Source organism: Mauremys reevesii, linkage group 12 (genome assembly GCF_016161935.1).
Source record: "Mauremys reevesii isolate NIE-2019 linkage group 12, ASM1616193v1, whole genome shotgun sequence".
Classification (NCBI taxonomy): domain Eukaryota; kingdom Metazoa; phylum Chordata; order Testudines; family Geoemydidae; genus Mauremys; species Mauremys reevesii.
In genome coordinates, this window is record NC_052634.1 from 12,594,410 (window position 1) to 12,617,096 (window position 22,687).

General features: G+C 47.6%; 1 protein-coding gene across 1 annotated transcript in view; it reads left to right on the forward strand.

Moving 5' to 3' along the window:
* The window catches only part of ADAMTS8 (ADAM metallopeptidase with thrombospondin type 1 motif 8), a 30,518-nt gene extending 8,980 nt beyond the window's left edge, over window positions 1-21,538 (forward strand). Inside the window, exons 2-9 of the mRNA XM_039496689.1 lie at window positions 4,895-5,134; window positions 6,038-6,170; window positions 7,184-7,351; window positions 8,080-8,378; window positions 11,469-11,652; window positions 12,217-12,389; window positions 12,501-12,676; window positions 15,302-21,538. Coding sequence (XP_039352623.1) covers window positions 4,895-5,134; window positions 6,038-6,170; window positions 7,184-7,351; window positions 8,080-8,378; window positions 11,469-11,652; window positions 12,217-12,389; window positions 12,501-12,676; window positions 15,302-16,034 — 2,106 coding nt within the window. The 3' untranslated portion in view covers window positions 16,035-21,538. The remainder of the gene's footprint in view (window positions 1-4,894; window positions 5,135-6,037; window positions 6,171-7,183; window positions 7,352-8,079; window positions 8,379-11,468; window positions 11,653-12,216; window positions 12,390-12,500; window positions 12,677-15,301) is intronic.
* Window positions 21,539-22,687: the final 1,149 nt, after the last annotated feature.

Sequence of the window (22,687 nt, forward strand, 5' to 3'; positions counted from 1 at the left end):
ACAACCAGCAGGGAGTGAGTTTTGCTTTGCAGCTGTAGGGACAAATGCTCGGGGAACAAGTTCCACACAAAATCTGGCTGCATAGTATCAGATCAGTGCTGGCTGCTGGGGGGGGGGGGGCTTTTAAAGGTCCTTTTCAGAGCTCGTCAGTCCTAAAAACTGACCACCTGTCTTCTTCCCATGGTCTGTTTGCATACAGAATGCCCTGGACTTATTTCCCCTCCAAATGAGAGAGAGAGTGTGTGTGTGTGTGTACAGTTTCATTCAGTTTTTACCCTTCCCCCCAACAATATTCAACGGACTGTGCAGCTTCAGATAAATAAGTGTGCAGAGAGGCATTTCGCAAGACTCTTTACAGTCACATGAAATCCTTAGATGTGATCAAATTAAACCTAACCACTTACGTTCTTATCTCTCATCTTATCTCCTTCCCCCTGTGTTGTGCTGTACGCTAGCAGCAGTCTCATGATCTGTAATGGTTTGTGCTTTTCACCTCAGTCAGCTGCAGAGCTGCTGGCCTGACCAATGGGGCACGTGGGTTCCTTGCTGGAAAGGCAACTCATTTGCTTTGTAACTCAGCTGAGCAGGAGCTGTTAATACTACCGGAGCATCATAATACCTAATAATAATTAATATCTAGGCTTCCACAGTACATCAGCCATAGATTTTCAAGCGCCTCATTAGGGATATTAAGAAACATCATTCCCAGAGGGAAACTGAGGCACCACTTAACTTCCTAAATCTGATGTGTCTGCTACTGAGGGTCACTGAGTGGCATTTTCTGATGTGTTCCCCAGTCTGTTTTTCCTTTTGGGGGAATTGGATGGAATTTGGTTTTCTCGCAATAGGAATCAGCAGAGAATCACAACTCCACAACCACTACAGGGGAGGTGGAAAGTTACCGTGAGCTTCATTAAACAGTGGAAACGTACCACTTTTTTCCAGTATGTGCCAAATCCTGTTGCATCTGCCCAGGCAGCTGTACCAATGCACTGGGTGAAAAGGAAGGATTCCTCTCTCTTTCCTCTGAGAATTTGATAGTGATCCAGATTCATCTCCCCAGATTGGAACCTGCCCCTCCAGTTTTAATTCTAGGTCACATCCAGGACTGGAAAAGGACCAATTGTCTTGCTTTAGTTAAAGATGTGAGTGAACTCTCGAGAGCAGTTTTTTTTTTTGACAAGATGGCAGAAATCTCACAAGAACACTCCTGATCCCACAATGCCATTCAAGGTGGCAAAAATCATCTCACGAGATTTTTAACTTCGTCAGATCTGATCCCCTCAGCCTTGATTCCACCCTTTTCCTAAATCTAACCCTGCTTCTTCGGCACACGAAGGGAATTCATGGAGATCCAATGACAGAGAGAGGCTAAATCTCACTCTGGACGTTCTTCATTAATACAGAGGCCAGTAGGGTTGGGGTGACAGAAAGGAAAGTGGACAAGCAGGATCAAACAACTTCAAATGTTGTCTTCAGCTGTGAAAACACAGTGATTGGCCTCTGCAGAACCCCTCAGATTACAACATGTTTCTGAACGGGTTCTGCTGGTCCAATGGACTTTCTGCAGGTGGCTTGCTTCTCGCCCAAGAGCAGCCAGGTTCCTATCACAGGCCAGCGGAAGCCCTTGCTCGCATGCTGAAACAGAATGCACTGCACAGGCAGAGCGCTGGTATAAATAGACACCAGATGGTGGAACAAGTGAATTTGACCTTTTAATCTTCACTAAATAGCTGTTTGTTTGGTTCACTTTCCATCTTTGCCTTCCAGTTCTTTTCTATGTTTGCAGATACAGGCAGGAAATAAGATTTTTAACCCTAGCCCCACTGTGAGGTCTGCCAAACCAGCCTACCCCACCAGAGCATGCTCCAGTATCCTGCATCTTTGGGCTCAGAAAAGATCTCATAGCACTCTTTGCAAGAACTGAAATGTAAACCCAGGTGTCTGAGCCATTTCAATATAGATAATTATTTTCAGACCCTTCAAAATTCTCGTTCTGGTTCCAGTCTCCTTTGTTACCTCATCCCTCTCCTGCCAAACGATCGCTATATTCTACTAAGCAGCTATCATATTCCACCCCAGAGACAGCTGCATTTCTGTGGTGGGTGATGTGAACCCCTGGATGGTTTGCATATGCATTCAAGTGCTTCGGGGAGCCTTCTGTTTTAAATTGGAGGTCATTATGCCAACTTCAACCCCAGTCTTGTGAAATATGGAGTCCTCTTCAGATGAATTATTCCACAGCTCTGTGGCCTTTTTATTAGGGTGCCCATTTTGACTTTACCTTGAGGCAGAGAGAAAGAATTCTCACGTTTCCCCTGGTACAGTAACAGTAGGACTTTGCAAGTTGCACAACCTTGTGTATGCTTCTTGCCCCAATAGTGAATTCTTTGCTGCACCTGCTCTATGCTTTGCAACTGTGTGTCGCATTATGGAATTCTGGTCAGTCTGAATAAACAGGTCTAGTGAGTGCGCCCCTCACTCATTCTGGTGCCTGCTATAATGTAATGGACTGAATCTGACTAACGTGCATATTGCTAAAATTAGACATCTGTTCGTGTGGCTAGTCTGTGATGGGATAATATGTTGCAGAATGATTTAAGATAACTAGGAATGTCCTGCTTATATGGCATTGGTTCAAGACACCCCCAGTGGACCAATTAGTCTTTCAGAAGAGACATAAATCCAAGCTCCTGACCGCATTTTGCTAATTAGGATTGGCACTTTTCATAAGAATAGGGATACGCTGACTGCAGTGTGTCAGCCACATTTCCATTTAGTTAATTATGTTCCACTTCCTGAATCTTGCTGCTCCCTGCAGTTGCAGTTGATTGTGGTATTCTTCACTTCACACCCTTCGGTATTGTGCAGTGTTGCTGTTAAACAGCTCTCTCATTCCACCCCAGAGGTGGCTGCATTATCAGCAATGACTGATCTCCACACACAGTCTGTGAAGTGCCTGGGATTCCTTGGAGAGGAAAGTCATTTTGTACATTATTAATATATGAACGTCGCAAAGTGCGTCAGAGGCTCCGTGTTGTGACAAGACCTCCGATCCACTGAATGTTGGAATGCAAGCGAGATGCCCATCATGGCCACTGATTTACATGTTTGCATTGGTGAGTCTTACTAATTTTCTAAGCAAATGGTGCTTCTGCTCCTCCCATGCAAATCACTGGCCCAGAAAGGCTGTGAGTGTTGTGAGCTGTTTATTCCCCACGGAGGCAAAGAACTTGGTGAGTTCCATACTACAGGATACGGTTCACTCCAGCTAGAGCTGAGATTGTTAAACTCACAGGGCCAAATTCTGGTCTCAGCTGCTGGTGTAAATCTGTAGCAGCTCTGCTGACTTCAGAGCTGATCTGGATTGGCACAGGTGTAAGAGGGCAAAATTCAGTCCTTATGTCTGAATCTAATCTAATTAAATAATTATGCTAAAGTCACTGAGGTGAGACCGCAAAGTGTCATTTGCCTGGGATGAGAGAAGCCACGTTCTCTTTCTCAGTACTCATGCTGTTGTGTAATGATTGCATTTTTTTCTCATGAATATCATTCCGTGAGATGGTGCCAAACAGAGGAGGAATTTCAACGCGCCGATAAGATGTTTACATCAACCTAAACATTGCTGGAGCATTTGACGTATTCGGTAACCTCTGGTTCGCCTGTTCGCCCAAGCAGAAGGAACCCCTGAGTGAATGCTTGGCAGCTTGCATAAGTGCTATAGGAACAAATCCCATTCACAAATAATAACACCAGAGTATAACGCCCACACTTGGTTTAGACTAAAGTACCACAGCACTTGGGGCTTGCTGGAACAAACTCGGCTATTTCCTGCTATGCTCGTACTTCCTAGGAATCTCTGAGCCCGGAGTGCTGACCACCCTTCAGGAGTGGAGAATGTGTTTAAAGAGCACATAATTTGAAGCTGAGTGTAAAGACCAGCAAATACTCCACCATACAGTAGAGTGAAGACTTGGGGCCAGATCCTCAGCTAGTGAAAATTGGTGTTGCTCTATTAAAGTCGACAGAATTACATTGATTTTACCTCTGCTTCCCCCCTCCCCCATGTTCGTACTTAAAGATTTTGTATCTTTAAAATGCTTGTAAAGTATGTGTCATGCCCCCTCTAGAGGCTGTTCCACATAGAGGTTAACAACCTGCTACTGCTGCTAGCTAAGAGAGTTCTTGCTATACCTCAACTAGCAGAGGCTTGTAGTTTAGAGCTGAAGGCCCTCGGATCAAACCCTGCTGACCACATAGATATGCGGGTGTTACATACACAGCACTGAGATGGAAAATGTATAGTTTAAGTGGTTACATTCTGGTTGGTTCCTGGCTTTAGAGGACAGGGGTTGGAAAATGAGGGCATGGCTCATGCTACAACTGAGGATGCACAAACACATCCCTCAGATCATTGACATCCTTCTCCTGAGCTGCTGCAGACAGCAGTACGTTATTTGCAATACAGAGGATCAGCAGTGCTCCAAGCTATTACAAAAGGCAATGCAGACAAAGACTGAGATACACACCTCGATCTAGGGGATCTGATTTTCCCCTGCCTTGCACCTTGAGTTGTAATTTAAACCAGTACAGAGCAGGTGTAAGAATTTTACGCCCACTCTGGGCTGGCGTAAACGACTGCCCAAGGCGCAGGGCAGTGGAAAAGGCGGCCCATGGATTGTATTGCGGATGCTGTCTGCTAGGTGTCCATTTTAGATGCTGTAGGAGAGATCACAAAGGTTGTATTGCTTCGTCCCAGGACTTAATAAAACCCTAAGGAGTGGCCCCTGCGAGAGAACAGAAAGTGGCAGACTTCACACTGCATACTTTGGACCCAGAAGTTTCCCCTCCACAAGGTTTCACCCTGGTTGTCCGTCTGCCTTTCTTGTTTCAGAACCACGTTCTGACCTTGATGTCAGTGGCTGCTCGGATCTACCAGCACCCTAGCCTAAAGAACTCCGTCAGCTTGGTGGTGGTGAAGGTGCTGGTTGTGGAGGATGGGAAGGCCGGGCCGGAAGTGTCCGACAACGGAGGGCTCACACTGCGCAACTTTTGCAACTGGCAACAGAGCTTCAACCCCGCTAGTGACCGTCACCCAGAGCACTACGACACTGCTGTCCTGCTGACTAGACAGGTCTGTAGTCTCAGCCGCTGAGAGACCAGATTCCATATGGGATTTACCTTGGGCATGGCCTGGAGCATAGAGGGAAATAAGGAGGGGGCAGAATTATACCCCCTCCAGTCCAATACTCTAACAGTGCTAGGTGCTGTACATACCTATTAAAAGAGGGTCCTTTCTCCAAAGCTCTTACGTTCTAAATAGAATGCAGACTCTTATTCCCATATCAGTGATGGGGAACTGAGACCCAGAGAGATGACATGACTTTGTCCAAGGTAACCCCAGGGCACTGAGGCAGAGCTGGGATCTCCTGATTTAAGCTAGATCTCCTGATTCCCACTCTAGTGCTTACCCATACATCCCTCCTTCCTCTCCATGAAATATTTTCATTCTGGTCCATCGTCAGGTGCCCAGCAACGGCATGGGAACTTTAGAGAAAAGGAAGAGATGCAAACTGCTTGGAAACCCACTGACCTACAGATCCCATAACGAGGAACCTCACTTAGTAGTCAGTTAATAGGCCACATCTTGTCTTACTTAATTTCATATCACAGAACCATGGGATTTATAGACAGCAATGATCTAGGAGTTCATTTTGTCTATGCCTCAAGCATGAGAGAACTTGGTAGATTTTGAGTCTAACGTGCAGTACCATCTCCTGGCACAAACGTACAGACGTAGACAGTTCTTTCAGCAATCTATGTAGCAAGACATAGGTTAACATACAAGGAAAAGTTAGACGTGGGAATAGACCCCAGGGCTCCTGCAGTCCCAGGGAGTGGCATGCTAACGGAATGATCGATAGATCCCTGGTTAGCCATATACCTACAAATCCATACAGGCCATGCGTCCGTGGAATCACATGGGGACCCATGCTTTCTCTAACTATATTTCCTCTGACTCCGTTTTCAAACACAGGACTTCTGTGGGCACCAGAGCTGCGACACCCTGGGAGTGGCTGACATCGGCACCATGTGCGACCCCAACAAAAGCTGTTCTGTGATTGAAGATGAGGGTCTCCAGGCTGCCTACACTCTGGCTCATGAACTAGGTAACTCCTTTTGTACGGCATGCACTGGAGAAATAGCCAGCCGGACCACTGCCGCAGAATCCACGGCAGGGTCTTTATAGCGCCAGCATCTCCACTCTGAAGTCTCTCTCAAGTCAGGGGGTCTGGCAGGGGGCAGTTTAAACTGGAGGGCCAGATCCTCAACTGGTGTAAATTCACACAGCACCGTTGTAAACTGGCGTAGCTCCATTAACTTCAATTATTATTATAAATGATGTTTATTATATTAGTGTCGAAGGGCCAATCAAGATCAGGGCCCAACTGTGACAGGTACTGCTCAGAGTGTGGATAGTCCCTGTCCCAAAGAGTTTATCAGCTCAATAGACCAGGCAGATCCAGATCCAGGGGGCAGAGGTAATACTCCCAAACAGAGTGAACAAGATGATATCCCCAAATGTCTTTCCCCCCACCACCACAGTCAAGCTATGCCAGTTTACACTAGCTGAGGATCTGGCCCAAGCACTCCAAACCCTTTTCTTTTTATTCACTGTGGTCCTTTGCGCCTACTCAGACTGGTCTGGGTCCAACCCGTGAGATCCGCTCCCACTGTGTAATTCAGATACAGTGGGGGGAAAAGATATTGTTGAGCTTTGTTACTGAGTCTGGTTGGTCGCATTTTGCCAATTGAGATATGATGATTGGCTCGATCGCTCCTGGGGCAGCAGGCACAGAAAATACAGGTGTCCCCTCTAAGTTAATGGATGGAGTTGCGGACAGTGGAATCTCCACCTCGCAAGCAAGCATCTTATTTCTTGTGGTGGCACCTGCTTTTGCCTGCACCTGGCTTACGCCTGTCCTAGGTGAGGTGCTCCGTTTGGGACTCTCCTGGAAGACGACGGGGGTTCCCCGTTCAAACCCGTGACAAGGCTGTCAACCTGAGAAGGGCGGGAAGTGTCAGAGGCCGGGCGGGGTGTGCTCGGAGAGGATGTAGGCTGGTGAGGATGGGAGGAGGGAGGAAGACGGCTTGCTAACATTCAGGCTCTCTCCTTTTCCAGGCCACGTGCTCAGCATGCCCCATGATGATTCCAAGACCTGTGAGAGGCTCTTTGGGCCCCTGGGAAAACACCACATGATGGCTCCTTTCTTTGTCCACTTGAACAAGACCCTGCCCTGGTCCCCCTGCAGTGCCATGTACCTCACAGAGTTTCTGGACGGGGGACATGGTAGGAATCAATTCAGTACCCATTGGATGGCTGGGGTTGTTCCAAACCATGGGGACCCAGGCCAGCACAGGTCCTCCAGGGCCAGATTTTCAAATGTATTTAGTCACCTAACCTGCTGTGGCACTTTTGAAAATCCCATTCGACCCCACCTGCCTCCTTAGGTGCCTATGTGCCATTGACAATATGGCCCTATTGATATCCCTGCCTCCTGTTCAGCTGGGTGCAGAGACTTCAGCTCTTAGGCCAGCCCAAGCACCGTGGCAAGTTGGAACGCACAAGCTGTGAAAGGGAGGCAGCGGGCCCTGGCTGACGTCTTAGCTGGGCAAAGCCTGAATAGGTCAGAGGCCCCCAAGTGCCCATATCAGTCTCTTACCCACCTGCTTGGCCTATTAAACTCTCCGTCACAGACACCGTGCACTGGAGCGTCCCCGGTGCACTTTCCTCGCTGCTCGTCTCTCTTTAACATCCCGCACCACAGTGGTTATGGTAGGGAAGCAGAGGTGCTGGGGCAGCTTCATGCCGCCAATAGCAGCTGAGGAATTGCTTCACTGGGGGATCCTGACGGCTTAGACATGACGCCCACTGATCAGGGACAGCGTAGGGGTAATAAAGTCAACTCTGCTGGACAGAACGAGGTAATGGAGCTGGCCCCTAGGAGCCCAGGGCTATGCCTTAGGTGAATGGTAAACGACTTTATTTCACTCTGCTTTGCCCTGTTCACTGACCAGGTGACTGTCTGCTTGATGCTCCAGCTGAACCCATCGTCCTCCCCACAGACCTTCCAGGCCAACTCGCCATGTACGACCTGGACCGCCAGTGCCAGCAGATCTTCGGCAAGGAGTTCCGGCACTGCCCAAACACCACGGACGAGGACATCTGTGCGCAGCTGTGGTGCAGAATGGACACCAGGGAGCCCCTGTGTCACACCAAAAATGGCAGCTTGCCGTGGGCAGATGGTACGCCCTGTGGAGCGGGCAGGCTGTGCTGGGATGGCAGCTGCGTGGCACAAGATGCGAGGAAGCCCCAGGTAACAGAATGGCTGATGGGAAAGAGATGATCTGTCTCTACCCTGGTGAAAGAACTATTCACCAAGAATGGGGCTGAAGAGCTGGGCCCTCTGGCTTCTGCCCATGATCTTCCTCTCCACCATCATCTTTAAAAGCAATTGAGCTTTAGGCGTTGCCCAGCCTTGAAGGCCATATTATCATTATTATGTGTATTGTGGTAGCACTAGGAGCCCAAGTCAAGGCCCACGACCCCACTGCGCTAGGTGCTGTACAAACACAGAACAAAAAGACAGCATCTGCCGCAAACAGTTTGCCATCTAAGTAGAGTTAATACTTAGCACTTGCATATATGGTTCCTCCTAAGAGCCAGGGAAGTCTCGTTAACCCCAGATGTGGAAACTGAGGCAGAGATCTGACATGACACGCCCAAGGCCACATGGCAATTCACTAGCAGAGATGGGATTAAAACCTTGAAGTCCTGACTCCCAGCCTTGTGCTCAGACCGCTATTTCCTCATTGCCTACAGCCAAGGAGGGTGAACTCAAACACCAAGCAATTTCTGCCTGGCTCTCGGGGAAAAGACAGGATGAGCAAATACTCTGGGTGTGAGTGTTAACTGCTGATAGGATCAATGGCCCCGATCCTGCAATCAAGTCTGCTAATGCAGATCCCTGTGGACAGGGCCGGCTCCAGGTTTTCTGCTGCCCCAAGCAGCCCCCCCAAAAAAAAAAGCTGCAGCAGCGCGATCGCGCCGCTCCACTCTTCGGCGGCAATTCGGCAGCAGGTCCTTCGCTCCTGGAGGGACTGAGGGACCCGCCGCCGAATTGCCGCCCAAGACCCGGACGTACCACCCCTATAGCGGCCAGAGGGCCGCCCCTTGGTATTGGCCGCCCCAAGCACCTGCTGCTTTAGCTGGTGCCTGGAGCCGGCCCTGCCTGTGGATCAGGTTTATGCCAATTGGAACTGGGCTCCTAGACGGCTGGCAATTTATAAATGAAGCACCTCATGTTACAAAATTGGCAGGGGTGTGGGGGCAGTTCCCTTATCCTCGTCCATCCTAACCTGTATCCAGGAAGGGCCCATATCTTTTGATTTGCCTGGGGGGGGGGGGTTGTGAATATCTCCTTTGATAGCATGCTACACTGAGATTTTTTTTATTATTATTATTTCAGCCTGTGCTGGACAAGGCCAGCTCATAGATTAACTCTGCAGTGAATTTCATTATGGTTTACGCTGGTCTGAACTAGACTGAGCAGATTGTCCTTGTGCCTTTGAGTCATTTTCTCAATGTACATGGAGATCAACTACTTCTGAATCAGGGCCCAGTGCAGCAAAGTATTTAAACACGAGCTTAACTGTAAGCACGTGAATAGGTTCATTAAAGTTGATCGTGCTTAAAGATAAGCAGGTGCATAAGTGCTTTGATAGATCAGGGCCCCCAGTCAGCACTGCTAGGAAGCAACGTATGGGGTCATTTTCCTGGTGCTTTTGTCCTTTATTCGCCCTCCATATTTACATGACAGGATCAATGTCAGGATAAAAATCACGAGGCTGAGTCATAATTCACAACAGTTTTCCTCTGGTGTGGTTCCTCTGGCCTTCGTGACCTTGCTACTGAGCACAGGGGCTAAGAACTGAGGAGAGAACGCCTCTCCTGCTGTGCCAAAGCATCGCAGCTTTACTCCTTTAACTGTGAGTGTCCTGTCCTCTGTGGGCTCCTGCTGCAATCCTAGCGATCTTTTAATGTGCAAACAATCATATTTGTGTTCCTCCCCCGCCCCCCTTGCTGTTTGCTTTCTGCACTTCACTCAGCTGGCACGAGGGACGTGGACTGCTCGTTTTCACCTGGGCACCACAGGTTTGTTTCCTGGCTGGTTCTCCGGTGATGCTGCAAGGTTTGGGTTGCAAACGCCACAGGGGATGTTTAAACCTCAACCAGAGCATGTGGCTTGGCTGCATTTAAAAAAAAAAAAAATTCTACCTCCATTGGGTTTTGTGAGGTTTTTTGTCACATTTATCTAGTTAGAAATTAACACAACCACCTACCCCGTGCGCTCTGCAGCAACACACTGATTGACAAACACCACCTCTAGGCTCATCAGCAGCCCAGTCCCTATCACAAAATGAACCCAAAGCCCAGCCACGACTTACCTTCCCTCTCTCTGTCAATTCCCATTGTGTGACACCTGTGGGGCCAGGATTTCACCCATAGACTTCTATAGATGCTCATCTCCTCTGAGAGTCAAGCCCTAAGCCCTGAACAAGGTTGAAAGGTACAATGATAGCTCCCGTCCTTCGGGCAGCTTGTCCTACTCTTGTGGTGGTCCAGGCCCCTACTTCAGGCCCCAGTCCTGCTCCATGTTCAGCCAGGGGCGGCTGTTACAGCCCATCACCGGCTTCTCCTCTGGTGTGGAACATGATGGCTCAGAAGCTCTGGGCTCTGGTGAGCTGCCAGAGGGCAGGGGCTCTGGAGGCAAGGGCCTTCCCCTGCATTAGGCCTGCCACCGCTGTGCAAAGTTTAAACCCTGGAGCCAATGTCACGAGTGACCCTGCCCGGTTGGACTCTGCTGGCGGTGTGGCGAGGGAGGTGGCCTGGGTCTCAGGCTTACGGTTGAGTTTTGCAAAGCCAACCTGGGGATTTGCGTGCCCAGCTCCCAGTCACTTCAGTGGGGAAAATGGGGCACAAATGGCAGTTAGGGGCCTAACTCCTATTGAGGGCTCGGCACCTACCTGCCATTTGTGCCTTGAACAAATTTCCTTTAGGCAGCTTGGAAAATCTCAACCTAAATGGACAAGCCTGTCTTTGGCACCCAGAACCCTTTTGAACATCCCACAAATGGCCTCTCTAGTGGGTAGTGCATTGGACTGGCACTCAGGAGAGCTGGCTTCTGTTCCTGGCTTGGACGCTGGCCTAATGCTTGGGCAAGTCACTTTCCTCCCTGTGCCTTGGTTTCCCCATGTGTATAATGGAGATGATACTGATCTGCTTTGTAAAGCGCTTTGAGATCTACTGCTGAAAAGCACTGGATAAGAGCTAAGGGTAATTACTGATTTATTTCATTGCCATAACGAGGGCCTTCCGTAACGGGATCCTTTGCAATGTCTTGCAGCCTGTGGTGGATGGGAGCTGGGGCCCCTGGAGCCCTTGGGGAGCCTGTTCCAGGACGTGCGGAGGAGGAGTGCACTTCTCGTACCGGGACTGCAACGACCCCGCGCCTCAGAACGGTGGAAAATACTGCGAGGGTCAGAGAGCCAAATATCAGTCATGCCGCACAGAGGAATGCCTGCCAGATGGTAATCCACTGTTTGCAAGTCACACTACCCTCCACACAATATCCCTGGCTCCGTCTACAGACGCTCCAGAGAGAACGGCCGGGTTTCCCAGCGAGGGAGCTTAGGCGGACGTGAAAGGAGCCATTGTACAGCTATCGATATAATTTACGAGGCATTATTTATGGCAGCAGTCTGTCTGCTGAGATCTGACTGCCAGGCACTGCATGGCCTAATGTTAGGGAGACAGGGGGGGCTCTGTCTGCCACTGAGACAATCCGAGTATCCCTCACCCAGCTTCTGGAGGCAGAACACGGCCTCTCTTCCCAAACCTACCAGCAGGCTTATTCACCAAAACCACCCCTTCCCAGTCACCATTTCCCCAAGAGCCATTGGCAGGTTAATTGACCACAGTCTTCTGGTAGGCATATCCACCCAGCTCCCCAAGGGTCTAGTGGTGAGACTTGCAGTGTGCATGCACAGCTGAGCAGCAAGCCTAGCTCATGAGTGGATGCCGTTTGTAAGATTTCAGGCAAGTGATTCATTACCGTTGGGTTGCTGTAGGGTCACATTTCCCCTTCCTTTCAGGAAAGAGCTTTAGAGAGCAGCAGTGCGCAAAGTACAACAGCTACAACTTCACAGATCTGGACGGGAATCTGCTGGAGTGGCTCCCCAAGTATTCCGGGGTGTCCCCCCGGGACCGTTGCAAGCTCTTTTGCCGAGCCAGAGGGAGGAGCGAATTCAAAGTATTTGAGGCCAAAGTAAGACACTTGCCTTTAATTATTATTGTCCTTGCCTGGGATATAACTGGATGAAAGGCCCCAGCTGGAGTCATGGAACTGTATCATTATTGTCTGCTTCTTCTGGCCCAGGTGATCGATGGGACATTGTGTGGGCCAGAGACCCTCTCCATCTGTGTCCACGGGCAGTGCATCAAGGCTGGCTGTGACCACGTGGTTGGCTCCTCCAAGAAGCTGGACAAGTGTGGGGTGTGCGGTGGCAATGGGTCAACATGCAGGAAAATATCTGGCTCACTCAACAGATCCAAGTAAGTCCTGGGGAGGTTGAAGCCTGGTATTCCAGGGGGTGATGAAAGGAGATGATCGTAGCATAAAGGTGGCACCAAGTGAGAGAGGTTTGTCTCTCCTGGGGATGTTTTTGGAGCAGCGGCTTTCACCCCATAATGGTCCTGCCCCTTGCAGGATCGAACCCCCAGACAACCTGCAAACTCCGGACGGATGCTCTTAGAGGGCCTGATTCTACATCATTCCAGCTAATTGGAGCTTTGCAGGATCAAGCCCACAGAGAAAAGGGGTTTAATCATCAAACATAGTCACTGTTTCCAAGGCTCTTTCTCAGGGTGCCAAATACTGGACTTCAGTGGAGTTCCACTGACATACAGCAGCTCAGGATCTGATTCTTCTCTCTAGCTACACCTCTGCAATCTCCTTGACTTTAATGCATTCAAACAGGGTGTAGCAGAGAGAAGAATACACCCACACATTACTAAACGCATATTTCCTTACACAGACGACCAGCGGCATGTCAGATGTTTACAATTATTTCAGATTTAATAATCTAGGTTACTCTTCCCCGTTTGTTTTCATTTTCACTCTTGAATCAGCTTGGATAGTGAAACCAGACCCGGTCAGACTCACATTTTGTCTCTTGTCTGTTACACTTTCTGATTCTCATGCGCTATCTAAGTGCTGCAATGTTGTGGATGCCAAAATTGCAGGAAAAACTTTAAATATATATATTTAAAAAAAATACCTCTTAACATTAACTTTTAAATGTATCATGAAATTATTAAGGTTTGCAAAACCAATTCACATGCACACACATTTAGAACCTAAGCTACCTGTCAGTCAGGCAGATTCTGATCTAATTTGCACTAATTTAAATCAGGCATAACTCTATCGGTTTCCATAATGTTAACCTGGATTTGCACTAGGGTAAATGAGCTCAGAATCCAGCCAAGTGACCCTGTAATGTTTGTTATCTCTGCCCCAAACTCCATGAAACTTCTGCCAAGATTATTCCTTATGTAACCCAAGCAGTGCCTGTTGCTTCAAACGTTATCTAGTGCCGCTACTGTGGGCTTGGTGCTCTACCAGGCACAAATAAAAAAATCAGTCCCTGCCCTGAGGTGTTTACAGTCTAAGCTCAGAGGCTGAATTTCACCCGTGTGCGGTGGACCAGCATAAGACCTATGCGATGCTTAAATGGCTCAGTGATCTTGTGCTGGCCTGACACATGGGCGAGTTTTGTTGTCTGGGCCAGAGACTAAAGATGACATAGATCAGTGTAGTGCCACTAACATCAATAGAACTGTGGCAACTGACACCAGTGTTTACGGGTTAAACTTCAAGCAGAATAACGCTAGCCATCAGAGTCCCATAGAAAAGACTTCTTGGAAAGAGAGTAACAAAGGGCTAAGATATCAAATTCCATGTGGTGAAATTACTCCCGGGGTCAAATTAGATTTCCTAAACGGTTTCCTTCCAGGGAACACAATGAATGGAACTTCCATTTGCCAATGAATTGTTTGTGGTTGACTGAAGGGCGATTAACATGGTAATGACAGCCGAAAGGATTTAATCTACAGGAGAGCCTATTAAGGTCAGGGTTAAGGATGTCAGCACAATCGAGAGCAAAATTTGACCCTAAGGCTTTGTTCCAAAATAGTCTACGCGTAACTGCCAGCCACAACACAAGCCCTTGAAACGCTGTGTGTAAACAGCTGGGTATGAGGCAGCTGGGGCTTTTGGTACCTAGGGAGGGATCAGTGACAGTTTGGAACTTTAAGATAAGAACAATGGCTGGATGTTTCTGCTAAAACAATCAGCAGTTAAGCAGTTACTGATATTGATGTTTATATTGTCCTCTTTAGGTTTCAGAGTTAACATCTCTTGTGAGATGAGTGGGGCATTTCACACCTCTTTGAGCTATTTTTTCCAGGCTGTCTGCAGATTCAAGCAGATATCTCCACATTGGTTGCACTTGGTTTACGTTTGGAAGGTTTTCTTTGCAACCATCAGAGATAGCACCTGAGTTTTAAAAAAAAATGAAATCAGATTCTGGAGTGCAGTTTTGCTGCTGGGCTGGATTCTATGGCAAATTGTGTCGCTGTAGAATCCAGGGGTATACAGGGGCCTAGGGACTGCAGTGTGAGCACTGAATCATGGCTATGGACTAAAAGGCCTTTAAGTCAGGGACTGTCTGTCTTTGTGCCTTGTACATTATCTGTGCTGAGCAAACAATAATGATCATTTGTGACAGGTATGAGGCAACTCACTAGAATCCAGCACCTGGCACAAGTCAGCACCTGTAACTGACAGGACTATTTACACACAGCATTTCAAGGACTTGTGTTGTGGCTGGCAGGTCCCAATGCAGATCTGAGCTTCCAGTACAAAACTCTGCAGGCCCACTGCAATGTAAAAATGTAGGGGCAGTGTAAAATAAATAACTGATTGCACTGCTCATTTTCACATTCTGTTCAGAAAAACCCTCCCGTTTAACATTTATCGGAGGCTGTTGCAGAATTTCCCCGTCCATGGCACTGGAGTGCTAATTAGGTCAAGCTTGTCCCAGGCAATATGCTATCCCGTTCCCGTACTAATTTGTTTGTAAGTTCAGGATGACAACCATCTCCTCTTGATCCACACAGGTATGGATATAATGACATCGTCACGATCCCAGCTGGAGCTACCAACATTGACATCAAACAACGCAGCCACCGAGGGGTCCGGCACGATGGAAACTACCTGGCTTTGAGAACCCTGGATGGCAAGTACCTCCTGAATGGAGATTTTGCCATTTCAGCCATGGAACAAGACCTCCTGGTGAAGGGGACAATCCTGAAGTACAGTGGCTCTCTGACGACCCTGGAGCGCCTCCAGAGCTTCCGGCAGCTTCCGGAATCTCTCACCGTCCAACTGCTGACCGTCTCCAGTGAGGTCTTCCCGCCCAAGGTGAAGTACACGTTCTTCCTCCCGAAGGACATCCCCTTTAGCAAGCAGAAGGTCAAGGAAAAGAAATCAGCCAACATCATCCAGCCCATGCTGACCTCGCAGTGGGTTATGGGAGACTGGTCCGAGTGCTCCAAAACCTGCGGCTCTGGCTGGCAGAGGCGAACGGTGGAATGCCGGGATGTGGAGGACCAGGCCTCCACCACCTGTGACAAGGCTCTGAAGCCTGAGGACATCAAGCCTTGCAGCGACCTCCCGTGCCCCATTTGGCGCCTCGGCCCCTGGTCGCCGTGCTCCCGAACTTGCGGCGAGGGAGTGCGGACGCAGAGCGCCGCCTGCATTGACTATGCAGGAAAGATCATAGCCCCTGAGAAATGCAGCTTGCCCCTGCCCCAGGCAGCGACCACCACCTGTGTACTGCAAGAATGCTGAGCCAGGACAGGCCTAGGGCATCGGAGATGCATAACGTAGCCAACTACTAACCAGACCAGACCTGGCTTGGCAAGTCAAGCAGGGACGTAGGTTTAAAAGTGAATGTGCACTAATTGACCTGAGCAGGCCCCCGGGGGCAGACCTGCTTGGAAGACTCTTTTCTGGTTCCATCCCCCGCCAATAGACATCTACCTCAGAAATAGTCCGGGGAAAGGGAGGAGTCCAGTGATTTATTTTTACTGATCAATAGCAAATGAATTTTAATTTAAGGAGCAATTAATCATATTCTAGGCTGTTTCCCAAAAGGATGACCTGAGTTTCAGCCATGCCCACCCACTCTCCATTATTTACCATATGTGGCCTGAGAGACTCATCTGCAGGGAGGCTGAGGGGTAGGATAGCTGCACCCCCTGGCTTGAAGGGGTTTCCATTACATTCAGGGTTTACAATTTGGTTCAATGGCTCTCAGCACCCCCACTATACAAATTGTTCTAGCACCCCGGAGTTTAGCACGGGTTTGTTTGTTTTTTAAACCGGTATGGGACGAAGGGCCTGATCCTGCCGCCATTACTCAGGTAGAATTCCCATGCTCTTCAGTAAAGACTGTGGGAGCAGAAGCTTTAAACGTGACCTTATACTAATTTGGCAAATTCCATTAGGGTTTGTTACTACAGAGGGGCTTAAGCTGCACAATTTGGCACCTCTGCCTTGAGTGGTGTTCGGAGCTGGGGCTTTGGTTGAGCCCATTTGAAGCTGGGCCCCTTTGCAAAACTTCTGTGGATCATGGTTCCAATTTCAGTCCCCTTTATCCCAAAGTTTGGGGGTGTTTGGATCCAGGGGGCTTGTTCAGGGCCATCCCTATTCCTAGATGGTTATATACAGCCGTCCACCATCTGAACAGATGAAAGGAGAGCGGACAAAGTCGGTCCATCAGAGGTGCACAAATGCAGTGGAAGCCCCATGAAAAGCCAGCCTGCAAAGTCAAATCTAGCATTGCATGTGCCCATCTGAACCTTTCCGACTTGTGTCTCTCAGTTAGCCTGCACAGACAACCAATGAACTGTCACAGGAGGCAGAGTGTTGTGAGTAGGGGACCGAGCTCCAGCTACTCCTGAGTCTAAAGGACACTAATTCCTTTATGCAGCCTTAGATGAGTCACTGTAAAATGAGGTTATTGGCACTACCCTGATTCACAGGACGTCATGAGGGTTAGCTGACGTTTGTACAGTGCTTTGAAGGTGAAGAGTGAAATGTTTATTGCATGATATATAGCTAGATGCTGCATCTAAACTATGCCCTGTCTCCTGACCAGGAGGGTGCGAGCTAGTGTTTCCTTGTGCATAGAAACCCTCCTTGGTTTTCAGTCAATTCTCCCACCACTTTGCCCTAGTATTGTCCTCCGTCTGACCAGTCCTGACTAGGACATCTAAAACGGCTTCTCCCAAGGCTGGAGTCTTTTTTTTTCCCCCCTCAGCAGGAATTGCTGCCAGAGCTAAGTAACACAGCCAGCTCTTCTCTCTCCGACCCAGATGTTGTCTGTCCCCAGTGCAGACATCTGGCCAGTCTCTGAACTTTCACCTTTTGAAGCAAGTTCCCTGTGCTACACATCCGGTGAGACTGATCAGACCTGGCAGCAGCCTCTGTCTTTAGGGAAAATGTGCAAATTTACTTTTCGTCAAAGTTTCTCAATAGGGAAGCCTCATATTACCCAGAAGTACCCTGGGGACTCCTGAGCATCTTTCTCCCTTTTGATGCTCTCACTCTGTCTCTCTTGTGTGTACGGCTTCCATTTAATTGTTGGAAACAAACCCCAGAGAACTAAGAGAGTCTCCATTTGTCTGCCTGTCTCTCTCTGCCTGTCTCATGTGTGTCCTTTTCTAATTAGGGCTGGGTGACCCTCCTGGAGGATAAGATTCTGTGATCATTGAAAACTATTTGGGGGAGGGGAGGGGTTCTCAAACCTATTGACCCTATTTTCCCTGTATTTTAATTCTAGGTTTTTCTAGCTAAAGCAAAGCCCGTACTATAGGAAGGGGCATGCCAGCATTTCCCTATCAGAACAGTGGTGAGAGCAGGTTACTAGGACTAGGAGGCAGGATTCCTTGGTTCTGTTGCTGGCTTTGCAGCTGCTTTCTGACCTTGGGGAAATCACTTCTGTTCTCTGTACCTCTGAGCCTAGACTGATTGACTCAGCCTCACAGGGATTGGCTGTGGGGCTGCAAATGGCAACATAGAGGTTTGGGCTTGGGCTGGAGCCCAAGCTCTAAGATCCACCCCCCCTTTAGGGTCCCTGAGCCTGAATGTCTACGCTGCAATTTTTAGCCCCGCAGACGGAGCCCTGCAAGCCCAAATCAGCTGACGCAGGCCAGCTGCAGGCATGCCGCAGGTCTTCCTGTGTATAGGAGAGACCTGGCCGAGGTCAGCTCCTTAAAGGTCAGCAACATATTGTTACAGAAAGAGAGTACTTGATGAGGCCGGGAGGAAGCTATTTTAGCCACAGATGTCAGCACTGAGTGGGTGGGCGGCTGCAGAGCCCTTGTAAGAGCCATTCTTTTATTTATTTTTTCGTTGTTGTTGTTATTATTATTAATCTTCCAGAAATTGACTCGTGCAGAATGTGCTCTGGCAACCTCATTAGGGGTGTGCCCCAAGACAACCTCCACAGTGGGGTCACCGTGTTTTCCTGCAGTCAGTGACCTTTCAAACTAAAGCTGCTACACGTGCTGCTGCTATGGGGCTCCCCGGCCTTTACCCACTCTCTGCATAGACTAGAGCTAACTTACTGCTCGTTTGGCCCACATGAAAGGGAGACCCTTGCCTGAGGCCCCGTTAAACAGCCATGCCAAGGAAAAGGGGAAGGAGATTGACCCTTCCACCTTGGCATGGAGTTGGGACAATGAAAGAGAAGATGGTTTTGTTCATCTTGAATAAAGAAGTCTGGCTGCCCCGTATTTAATGTAAGGGACAGCAGGAATAGGAGAAGTGCTAAAACCACCAGTTTGGTTCTTCAGTTAAACTCTAGAACTTTCTTTTAGGAAATCTAGCTAGCTCGCTCGACGGTGTGTGGTTAAATCCCCGGGTTGCATTTGAATATCTCAACCAGTATCTCAATACTGGGCTGAACCAAAATACCAGATCCGAAAGCTCCTGATTTAAGGGTTCAAAATCCAGATCCAAAAGTATGGCCTATTCACCGTTGGGGTTTGGATCTAGACCCTTAAAGAAAAGAGTTCAAAGCTCAAACCTCTATCTGAAGTTAGAGTAAGGAGGGTTGGTTTCTACCCATCTCTTAATAAGAACTGACCCAAACCTGAGCCCCAAACCTGAGCTGAACCCAGATAGAACCTTAGCGTTGCTGCCTCTTCGTTTCTAGATTCTGGGTGCAGATGCGCCAAAATACCATGAGAAAGGCTGTTTGTACCAGGAATCTTTCCAGAAAGCCTGTCCTCACCAGACATCTAGCTTAATTTTGAAGACCTAGAACATTCAGGCCCTGATCTTCCTCCAGCAGGATATGGATAACTCCCACTGAAGCCCAGTGAAGTTATTCTTATCCTGGGGGTGTAGCTGGAGAGAAGAGTAGACCCCTGCTGATCTGGTTGTTTCCTTTAATCAAACCACTAAATCTCAAGTTTGCTCTCCTCCAGATATGTTGGGAAATCTTTACAAATCCTCATTGGCTTCCCTTCGCTGATCTGAGTGTGTGTCTGCAGAGCAGGTCATGAACTCAATAGCGCCTTCCTCCAATATCATTTTACCAGCATGTTACACAATATATAAAATGGTCAGACCCGAGCCAGAGGGTGCACGTCAGGATTCAGACTTTGAAAAAGTTCACAGTGTGAGGGATCCAGAATTTCTATTAGGCCCCTTTATGGAGGTAATAGACAGCTGCAAAGTTTGGATCCAGCGCTGAATTTCCCCAGAGTTTGAGGTTCAATTCAGGCCTCTCTAATGAAATATACACAGAACGCTGCTCTATCTCCAGGAATTTAAACCATCTCACATGCTCCAACAAATAGTTGGATGCTGAAGTCATGCTTTCTTGCTTTGGTATTTTTTTTTTCCTTCACGTGTGTAAGTGTTTAACTCAAAAGCAACTACGTGTCTTTTCTCCAAGGTTGTAGTGCCCATTTGAGAGAGGTCAGAAATTGCAGTCTGAGATTTCCCTGAGAGTGTGCCAAGGAAAACAGATGCACTAATAATGAAGCTCACACTGGTGTCAAACAAGCAGAGAGACCTCCTCTGTTTATGCCCATGGCGCAGTTCATTAGCTAGAACTTCTTGCATGTGCAAGTTCCCGGTTACAGACAAATCCCAATCAGCATGATCATTTACCAATTGCTTTCTAGCTCTGCTTGTGTTCCCCTTAGTCCTAGTAGTGTGTAAGAGGATTCTTCATCCTCAGTTCAGTAAGGTACTGAAGAGCACATCTGGCATTAAGCCTGTGAGTAGTCCCAGGGACTTCAAATGAGTTTAAAGTTAAGCATGGGTTTCAGCGATTCGCTGGATCACGAGGGAGAGAATGCATCTGTGGTATATAAAGCTCTGTTTGAAAAAATACCGTGGTGTTTTGCTGTATTGGTCCCTGATATGGAAGTAACATTATAGCAAGCATTTGCACTGGTACTGTTTTATATTCAGCACAGGCCTGTGTCTCTAAGCTTGAAGTGGGAATTCTTTACAGCAGCTGCATTCCTGCATTAACTGAGGGTTAATAGTTTAACGCCAGCATGTGAGGTCCAGCCCTGACCACTGAAAAGTAAAGCTAACCTCGAGGTGACAAGGGCAGGAAACCTGCCAGTTCCTCATTCACGCCCATGTCAATCCCGTCTATTTTAAGCAGACCTTTTTGGTCTCTTGTTCTCACTCTTCTAGTTACCATAGATTGAGATTCACTCTCAGCACAAAATTTGGATCAAGATCAGAACTTCTTCATGGGGTGTTTTGATCCTGGGCATTGGGCCCCAGGTCTGATGCATACATTTCACTGGGTGATGATTGTTTTGGAATTCCTGACCTATCCTTCTCTTAGAAACATGTAGCATTTATGGTGATGTAAGTCAAATAAGTTATATATAGGAGATATACATATAGAGAGAGAGATGTATATATGTTTCCCTTCAGTGAAGGATTGTAGCAGTGTACTGATCCTCTTCTGTAAGATATTTATTATGAATTTTTGTTTTGTACAGTAACTGTCTGAAAAGAAGGTGTGACCATTTGTGTTTTAAGATGCTGCTGCTGTCCTCCCCCATCCCACACCCGCAGTGGAGTTTTGGGAGAGGAAATCTCGCTAATCTTTCTAACTGCTTAGTTACACAACTGGTATCTCACTACTGTTTGGTGTGCAAATCAGGACGCGATTTCCAATCAAGCTTTGTAATCATAACAAGCCAATAGAAATAAACGTTCTAATTTTATTTTAACAAAGAAACATTTTCTTGTTTTATCCTGGGTTTTGTTCTGTTTTGTTAATCTTTGAAAATGGATAGTCCAATTGTAATGCTAGCCTTTATCTCTTAATAAAGGACTTTCTGGAAATTACCACATTGTCAGTTTTTGTTTTCCACTGGTTAAATTTGATTTCATGAATACTTTCCTCTGTGTGTTTTATATGTCCAGCCCACAAGCCTTATTTCTGATCCTCACTTTACCTTTTTTTATGTAACTTTTCAGAAATGTCCCTCTGGATTTTAAACTAATGAAACAAAACATTATGATAGGAGGCAGTCAAAATAAATCTGTGAGAAATTGTGGAGTTGTTTACATTTTGCAGGTTGCTTATGCTGTGGTAGTAGGTACTGCAGAACTCCGTGACTTATTAGACCTGAGAAGAAATATGCTCTAGTGGTTAAAATAGGGGGACTGCTGCGTTTTTCATTTAACTCTGCTGCCAAATGAAACACTCTGCATTTATATTGGTGTCAGAAAGTGCAGAATTTGTCCCTTATTGTTATAAATGTAGCATCATCCTCTAAAAATACAGCTGCTAAAGTTTGGCACTTCTGACGCCAAATTAGGTGGCAAACTTATCTGGATGTATGGACTGAGTTTAGAGGGTGTCTCACTTCGTATAATATAGATGGTTTGCCTTTCTCGATGCTCACGTTAGCTGGATTCCCTCTACCTTCTCTTAAATGACTTAGGCCCTGATTCAACAAACCACTTAAGCACATGCTTAAAGTTAAGCACGTACTTAGGTGTTGTGCTCAACTTGAGTCTTACATTGCCAAGTCAGTAGGAGTCTAACACATCCCTTTGCATCTTGTGTATATCCCTTCTGAATTTATCCTAGCAGCATTAAACACTAATGCCACTGACTTCAGTGAATTTACTATGGATTTACACCAGTGTCTCTGAGCAGAAATTGACCCATTACTCTGCTTATGTTCTACTTCAGTATGTCTGATTCCATGGTTGGTTCACACAAGCTTTGCTTCTGTAGTCCGTACTGTCACCAGAAGCCTTCTTCAAAAACACAGCCATACTTCATATAGAGACTAACGTTTCTCTTCTTTGCATTACATGGTTGCTTATCTGTTGTTCTGTTTCGACCTAGACCCCCAGCCATAGGGACGGTTGACATGCCATCCGTGGAAGGTAAAATAAAACCAGCACATGCCACACATTTCAACATGTTCCTTCCTGAA